An 8,879-nucleotide genomic window follows, 5' to 3' on the forward strand; every position below is an offset into this window, starting at 1 on the left:
ATTGGTATCCAGTGAAAAGTATTGGGCAAGGTTTTCCGGCCGACCTCGTCCCAAAACCGGAAAATCCTGCCCGAGGTCGATGGATTGTTCCATGGTCCGCCCCTCACCTGCTATGGTTCCCGTGGCGGGTGGAACAGGAAAATTCATTGTTTCTTGCGCTCTATACAGACAAAAGCATACCGCTCATAGAGTACATAGGGGAGAAGGAAAGGAGAGGGTGCAGAATATAGTGCTACAGTTACAGATAGGGTGAAGAGAAAGATCAACTTAATATGTGATAGGTCCTTTCAAAAGTCTGATGGCAGCAGGGAAGAAGCTATTCTTGGGTCGGTCGGTACGCGACCTCAGACTTTTGCATCTTTTTCCCGACGGAAGAAGTTGGAAGAGAGAATGTCCGGAGTGCGTGGGGTCCTTAATTATGCTGGCTGCTTTTCTGAGTCCGAGGCAGCGAGAATTGTAGACGGAGCCAATGGATGGGACTGACTAGTATGCTCTACAGAGGGATAACATGGATTCTGATGGGCCAAAAGGTCTGCTCCTGTGCCATAGTAACATTACATCTGGAATTTTACCACCCCGAGGGGCGGAACATGGAAAAGTCCGTTGACGTTGGGTGGGACTTTACAGTTTCGGGCTGAGCAAGGCCGGAAAATCCCGCCCCATGTCAGACTCTCATGTTTTCAGTATATGAAGTGAATGATATTTTTCCCATTAATTATGCTGCACAGTGACCACACTCCCTTATTTAATCAGTTTCATTATCTCGGTGATTCTCAGATATCCTCCATGGAGAAACCTGTTCTAATCAAACCCTCGCTGAGTGAAGCCCAGGCTGTTGAGTTGGTCGAGCGGTTGTATGGTCTGAAGGTCTCCAGTGTCCGACCAATGCCCAGTTACGACGATCAGAACTTCCACGTCCTGGTGTCTGAGGGGCAGGAGAGTGGAGATCACAGTGAGAGCTATGTCCTCAAAGTGATGAACTCTGTCGATAGCCAAGATGCCGGTTTGATAGAAGCACAAACAGGAGCCATGATGTATTTGAGTGAGAAAGGGTTTCCTTCACCCACTCCAATCCCAACCATTGATGGCCAGATTATGTCATTGGAAACTATTGGTGAGTATTAGTTCTTAGTTACTGGGGTCAGGTTACAGTCCAACTGAAAAATGTCAAACTTTGAACATCTTTTATTCATTTGTGGGACATGGGCGTCGCTGGCTGGCCAGGATTTATTGCTCATCCCTAGTTGCCCTTGAACTGAGTGGCTTGCTTGGCCATTTCAGAGGGCAGTTGAGAGTCAACCTCATTGCTGTGGCTCTGGAGTCAAATGTGGGCCAGACAGGGTAAAGACGGCAGATTTCCTTCCCATTACTGAACCAGATGGGTTTTTCCGACAATTGAAAATGGTTTCATGGTCATCAGTAGATTCTTAATTCCAGATTTTTGTTTTGCATCTGCCCAGGTCCCCAGAACATTAGCTGAGTTTCTGGATTAATAGTCTGGCGATAATACCACTAAGCCATCGCCTCCCTCCAATTTAGTCCATTTAGTTCATCTTCTTGGTAATCACGTGATGCAGTACTGATGGATGTAATAACTCCACAGAGGCGAAAGTCCCGTCACCAAGTTACTTTATTTACACCTTACATCTGTACACAGCCAGCTTTCCAGTTGCTCCCTGCTGAATGCAGGCTGGGAGTCTGACACACCTGCTTTAAATAGGGAGCATGAGGCTCCCTGATTTAACCATCAATTAGGACTCATCAGGTATCTCTTTTAAGGTACCAACTTAAAGGACTCATCAGGTAGTTCATACTCTATCAAGCCAAACTCATTATCCTGGCTGAAGTCACCACAATGGACTAGTTCACTATTCCAGTCAGCAATCTCCATCTTTTTATCTACAACAGACCTGGACATGAGGTGAGGAAGTCGCCAATGATGGAAAGCTTTGGGAACCTTAGATCCAAATTCAACCAAAGCAAGTGACAGTTATCAATGTATTCCAAGGAATTCTACCTTACTTGCATTTGGGTCTGCCTCCACCGTCTCCTTTGGGAGCCCGTTCCTTAGGTTAGCCATTCAGCCCATCAGGTTCATGCTAGCTCTCCGTAGATCAGTCCAGTCTGAGGGGAGTCAATGACCTCGTGGTATTATTGCTAGAAAATTAATTCAGAAACTCAATTAATGTTCTTGGGACTTGGGTTTGAATCCCACCACAGCAGATGACCATGAAACTATTGTCGATTGTCGGAAAAACCCATCTAGGTCACTAATGTCCTTTAGGGAAGGAAATCTGTTGTCCTTACCTGGTCTGGCCTACATGTGACTCCAGAGCCACAGCAATGTGGTTGACTCTCAACTGCCCTCAGGCAACTAGAGATGGGCAATAAATGCTGGCCAGCCAGCAACGCCCATGTCCCATGAATGGATAAAAGAAAAGTCAGTTCCATTCATCAGAATTTTCAATCTGATTCCACTAGTTTTTGCACCATCAGCTAATGGGAACAGTATTTGTCGATCTAATCTAAACCTAACCTAATCTTGAACACCTCAACCAAATCTCCCCTCAACCTCCTTTGCTCTAAGGAGAAGAACCCCAGTTTCTCCAGCCTATGTTTGAAGCTAAAATCCCTCATGCTAGTAGGACCATTCTGTTTAACGTCCTCTCCACATTCACAGGAGACTTCACTTCTTCGCTATGTGACACCTTGTCGAATGCCTTTAGCATAAATTTTCTGACATACTGGGCGGGAGTTCCCAGCCGTGTTTGTCCCAAGACTGGAAAATCCCACCCGAGGTCAATGGACATTTGCATGTTCCGTGTCCAGCCCGCTGCGATTCCCGTGGCTGGCAGGATGGGAAGATTCTGCCCAGTGTATCTCCATGGTTCTCTTTATTGTCTCAAGTTTCTACATATCCTGCTCCTATCAGCTGAATAATGGACCCTAGCATTTTCCCGCTGACGGATGTTAGACTATTGTGCCCATTGCCTCGCGCTTTCTGTCTCCATCCTTTCTTGAATAGAAGTATTGGTCAGAATTCTCCAGCCCCCGCCCACCCCCCCCAAAAAAAATCCACCTCTGTGACAGGGCCAGTCAGCCATTGAGAACTCTGTTCACATCGACGGGACTGGAAGATCCTAACGGTGTTAAGGCTGGAAAATTCTGGCTATTATACTGGTGGTTTTCTAAACTTTTTTTATTCATTCGTGGCATATGGGTGTCATTGGCTGGGTCAGCATTTATTGCCCATACCTAGTTGCTTGAGGGCAGTTGAGAGTCAACCACATTGCTGTGGACCTGGAGTCACATGTAGGCCAGACCGGGTAAGGACGGCTGATTTCCTCCCCTAAAGGACATTAGTGAACCAGATGGTTTTTTCCGACATTCGACAATGGTTTCATGGTCATCAGTAGATTCTTAATTCTAAGGATTGGACTTTTCCAAGAATCAGGGCAAATCTTGAAGTTTACAAGCAGTGTATCCAGTATCTCTCCAGATGCCAGGATGCAGGTCATCAGATCCAGGGAGCTTTCATCTTATTAAATTTGCCTTGTATTTTTTCTCCATTGATAGTGATCATTCGGAGTTCCTCCCTCTATTTTGCTAGCTCTCTGTAGAGTGGTCCAGTCAGTGCCATTCCTCCAGTAGCCCTGCACATTTATTACCTTCATCTGCCCATCCCGTATCCATGGAGTAGCTCCACTTCCACCTCCTTCATTGGCAATGTGTTCTAAGTCATCACTGTGTGTTGAGTAAAAATGTTCTTTCTCGCTTCCTCTGCTGCGTCTCTTCCCCAAAACCTGAGGAGTGGGGTAGGTTAGTGTTATGGGCCTGTCACAGTGTTTTTCTTAGAATTTCATAGAAAATCTACAGTGCAGAAGGAGGCCATTCGGCCCATCGAGTCTGCACCGTCAACAATCCCCACCCAGGCCCCACCCCCAGAAACCCACACATTTACCCTGCTAATCCCCCTGACACTAGGGTCAATTTAGCATGGCCAATCAAACTAACCTGCACATCTTTGGACTGTGGGAGGAAACCGGGGCACCCGGAGGAAACCCACGAAGACACGGGGAGAACGTGCAGACTCCACACAGACAGTGACCCAAGCCGGGAATCGAACCCAGGTCCCTGGCGCTGTGAGGCAGCAGTGCTAGCCACCGTGCCGCCACCAAAATTCCCAGCATGCTTAACTCTCAGCCAGAATATTCATTTTAAAGCCAATATTGCTATTATTGTTGTTGAATCATTGTCATGGTCGTTCTTTCTCCGTCTACACAGTTAAAAATCCAATGATTAATGCTCCAAATGATTAACAGGGCAAGGGAATGAATCTTCACAACACATGATCAGAATGCTGACCTATCTGCCTGGTGTCCCTTTTGCCAATCTCACTTTGGATCATCGGACTTTCTACAGAATGGGTCGAACAATTGCCCAAATGGACAAAGTCCTTCATGAGGTATTTGAATGTTCGGCGCCATATTTCAGTCAGTATAGATGCGGGCTCAGAATTCCTTTGTAGTTCTTGGCGTGACGGCAACATTGGTTTTACATCAGTCATGCCATATCCCCTTAGGAGACCCACTTACATCAGATGGTGGCATGGTGGTAATGTCACTGGGCTGGTGATCGAGGCCAATTCTTGTGGGACACGGTTTCAAAGCCCGTCATGGCAACTCAATTAATTTTTTAAAAAAATCTGGACCTCACTAATGGTCAGATCAGAAGCCCCCAAGTATATTATGAAGCCAGACTAGACCTCAACAATTTTCCATTTTGACATGAATGTGAAGATATAATGTTTCAATCCAGGAGTGATTCTAATGATAAACCAGGGAGCTTTGTATCAAAACAAACTTTATTTAACAGCACAATTTAACTATAACAAATGAATTAGCTTAACTTTTAACAATTGAACAATATTTAAACATGACAAGATGCAATTCTTAACTGCTAACCTATCCCTATGAGTTCCAATCAAGCAATATTCTTCTTACAGACTGAAACCCCTCTTTAAAATTAGTTAGCAAGACAGGTATACTTTTGGGACAAGCGAGGTGGTAAAATTCTGCCCATTGTTTCTTGCACGCTATACAGGCAAAGCATACCATTCATAGAGTACATAGAGGGAAGGAAAGGAGAGGGTGCACAATATAGTGTTGCAGTCATGTAGCGCCATTCAACCCTTCGAGGCCCACCTTTTAATCTTATCTAGGCCCTATTCCTATAACCCCACATATTTACCCTACTGTGGGTGGCACGGTGGCACAGTGGTTAGCACTGCTGCCTCACAGCACCAGGGATCCAGGCTCAATTCCGAACTCGGGTAAGTGTGGAATTGGCACAGTTTCCCCCGTGTGGATTGGCCATGCTAAATTGCTCTTAATGTCAGGGGGATTAGCAGGGTAAATAGACGGGGTCACGGGGATCCTGGGTGGGATTGTTGTCAGTGCAGGCTCGATGGGCCGAATGGCCTCCCCCTGCACTGTATGGATTGTATGATTCTATAATCCCCCTAACCTACACATCTTGGGACACTAAGGGGCAATTTAGCATGGCCAATCCACTTAAACGGCACATCTTTAGACTGTGGGAGGAAACCAGAGCACCCAGAGGAAACCCACGCAGACACGGAGAGAATGTGCAAACTCCACACAGACAATGACCCAAGCCGGGAATTGAACCTGGTTCCCTGGCGCTGTGAGGCCACCTTGCCATCCTTCTAAACACATGAGTTTGTGTTGTAAGTATTTCTTCTAAAATATGTTTAATTCAGCGTTTTAATGAATTTGCAACTCTGATATCAACATTTATGGACATTATTCATTTGAGGAGGACCTACCGTCTATAAAAAAGGTCGGTTAGGTCAACAAGAGACAAGCAAAATACTGCAGCTGCTGGAACTCTGAAATCAAAACTGCAAACGCTGGAAAGACTCAACAGGTCAGGCAGCATCTGCGGAGAGAGAGAGAGAACTTGATTCTGATGAACTTCCTTTCTAACAGCTGCCCTTTTTCTTCAAAGAGTGTGAGACTAACATCAGTCTCTGGTCTGAAAAAGGAATGATGTAGTGAAGGGGGGATTTTTTAAACTTTATTTGTGGGACATGGGCGTCGCTGGCTGGGCCAGCATTTATTGCCCATCCCTAGTTGCCCGAGGGCAGTTGAGAGTCAACCACATTGCTGTGGATCTGGAGTCACATGTACATAGAACATAGAACATTACAGCGCAGTACAGGCCCTTCGACCCTCGATGTTGCGCTGACCAGTGAAACCAATCTAAAGCCCCTCTAATCTACACTATTCCAATATCATCCATATGTTTATCCAATAACCATTTGAGTCCACTACTGCTGCAGGCTGGGCATTCCACGCCCTTACTACTCTCTGAGTAAAGAATCTGTCCTATATCTCTCACCCCTCAATTTAAAGCTATGTCCCCTCGTGCTAGCTATCAACATCTGAGGAAAAAGGCTGTCACTATCCACCCTATCTAATCCTCTGATCATCTTGTATGCCTCTATTAAGTCACCTCTTAACCTTCTTCTCTCTAACGAAAACAACCTCAAGTCCCTCAGCCTTTCCTCATACGATTTTCCCACCATACCAGGCAACATCCTGGTAAATCTCCTCTGCACCCTTTCCAACACTTCCACATCTTTCCTATAATGCGTCGACCAGAACTCCCTCCCCCTCTGCCCCCTCCAAGTGCGGCTGCACCAGAGTTTTGTACAGTTGCAGCATGACCTCCTGGCTCCGAAACTCAATCCCTCTACCAATAAAAGCTAACACACCGTACGCCTTCTTAACAACCCTATCAACCTGGGTGCCAACTTTCAGGCCAGACCAGATAAGGACGGCAGATTTCTTTCTCTAAAGGACATTAGTGAACCAGATGGGTTTTTCCGACAATCGACCATGGTTTCATGGTCATCAGTAGATTCTTAATTCCAGATTTTTTTTTATTGAACTCAAACTCCACCATCTGCCGTGGTGGGATTTGAACCCAGGTCCCCAGAACATTAGCTGAGTTTCTGGATTAATGGTCTAGCGATAATACCACTGAGCCATCGCCTCCCCTGGCTGGTTTGAGCAGTTCACATTAACCCCACTTTGAGGATTCACTAACAGATTATTCTCACTGTTAGGGGTTCCAGCACCCAAGCACACAGAGTTTGAAGAGAGATGGATTCAGGTGGGATCTTTCCAATCTCCATCACCTGGAAAAGTACCTGCAGGTGTTGGAGGAGGGAGACACGCGATCCATCGTCGAGCGGGTTGTTCAACAATTCAAGGAAAAGATTCTCCCCAATTTGAGCAAGTTTCGGAAAGGTGAGTCCATCCTCATTGAGAAGCTGCTCTGTTCCTGGATAGTGCCTCCTGGGAGCTTGGGCCCCCTTTTCCCTGTCATCATCCCCCCAACTCCCTCCCCGTCTGCTGCCCCCTCGGCTGCCCCCTCTCTCCCTGTCACCACCCCCCCCCCACCTCCCTCCCCCTCTGCCGCCCCTTCTCTCCCTGTCAACCCCCCCCCACCTCCCTCCCTCTCTGCTGCCCCCTCTCTCCCTGTCAACCCCCCCCCACCTCCCTCCCTCTCTGCCGCCCCTTCTCTCCCTGTCAGCCCCCCCCCACCTCCCTCCCTCTCTGCTGCCCCCTCTCTCCCTGTCACCACCCCCCATCTCCCTCCCTCTCTGCTGCCCCCTCTCTGTCACCACCCCCTCCTTCCCTGTCACCACCCCATCCTCTCTGCCACACCCCTCTCTGCTACCCCCCTCTCCCTGTCACCATCCCCCCACCTCCCTCCCCCTCTGTCACCCCCCCCTCTCCCTGTCAGCCCCCCGGCCCCTCTGCCACCCCCTCTATGCCGATCCTCTCTGCCTATCACCACCCCCCATCCCTCACCCTCTCTGCCGCCTCCCCCTCCCTGTCAGCCCCATGCCTCTCTGCCACCCCCTCTCTGCTGCTACCTCTCTGCCCTCCCCCCACTGCCACTCCCCACTCTCTGCCACTCCCCCCACTCCTCCCGCTTCTGCCGCCCCGCTCTCTGCCGCCACATCTCTGACCCATTTCTGCCATCCACTCTCTGCATGCCCCCCTCTATGCCAACCCCCTCTCTACCGCCCCCCTTCTCTGTCACCCCCCCGCCCTCTCCTCTCTGCCACCACCCTCTCTTCCACCCCCTCTCTGCCCTCTCCTTTCTGCCGCCCCCTCTCTCTGCCACCCTCTCCTCACTGCCACGTCCCCTTTGTCTCCCAGCCACCCACTCCGCCCCCTCTCCGCATCCCTCTCTGTTGCTCCCTGCCTGCCCCCTGCTCCTTCCTTGCCCCTTTTCCATGGCCCCCCTCTGCCACCCCACCCTCCCTGTTGCCATCCCTCCACACCCTGCACATTGCCACACCCATTCTCTGCTGCTCCCTCTCTGCCTGCCACCCCACCCTCTCTGCGGAAATTAAAAGCACGTGAAGTGCGGGGGGGGGGGGGGGGCCGGTGGTGCAATATACTGTCAAGGGTAGAAGGTTGGCTGGCTAACAGAAAGCAGAGAGTAGGCATAAATGGGTAATTTTCCGGTTGGCAGGATATAAGGAGTGGTGTGCCTCAGGGATCGGTACTGGGACCTCAACTCTTTCAAATTGATGTAAATGACCCGAATATGAAAGGATTAAAGGTTTCTTTCCTAAAATTTCTGATGACGCAAAGATAGGGAGGAAAGTAAATTGTGAAGAGGATGTAACGAGCCTACAAAAGGGTATCGACAGGTTAAATGAGTGGGCAAAGATTTGCAAATTAAGTATAGAATCATAGAATCCCTACAGTGCAGAAGGAGGCCATTCGGCCCATCGAGTCTGCACAGCCCACAATCCCACCCAGGCCCTATTC

At 48.7% G+C, this 8,879-nt stretch overlaps 1 protein-coding gene across 1 annotated transcript in view; it reads left to right on the top strand.

Annotated features, from left to right (window-relative positions):
- LOC144489241 (hydroxylysine kinase-like) overlaps positions 1–7,337 on the top strand; it is a gene marked incomplete at its 3' end in the record, with an annotated part of 35,247 nt that extends 27,910 nt beyond the window's left edge. The window contains exons 2-4 of the mRNA XM_078207087.1: positions 778–1,114; positions 4,323–4,465; positions 7,154–7,337. Coding sequence (XP_078063213.1) covers positions 778–1,114; positions 4,323–4,465; positions 7,154–7,337 — 664 coding nt within the window. The remainder of the gene's footprint in view (positions 1–777; positions 1,115–4,322; positions 4,466–7,153) is intronic.
- Between the last annotated feature and the right edge of the window lie 1,542 nt (positions 7,338–8,879).

This window comes from Mustelus asterias, unplaced genomic scaffold, assembly GCF_964213995.1.
Source record: "Mustelus asterias unplaced genomic scaffold, sMusAst1.hap1.1 HAP1_SCAFFOLD_2045, whole genome shotgun sequence".
NCBI lineage: Eukaryota > Metazoa > Chordata > Chondrichthyes > Carcharhiniformes > Triakidae > Mustelus > Mustelus asterias.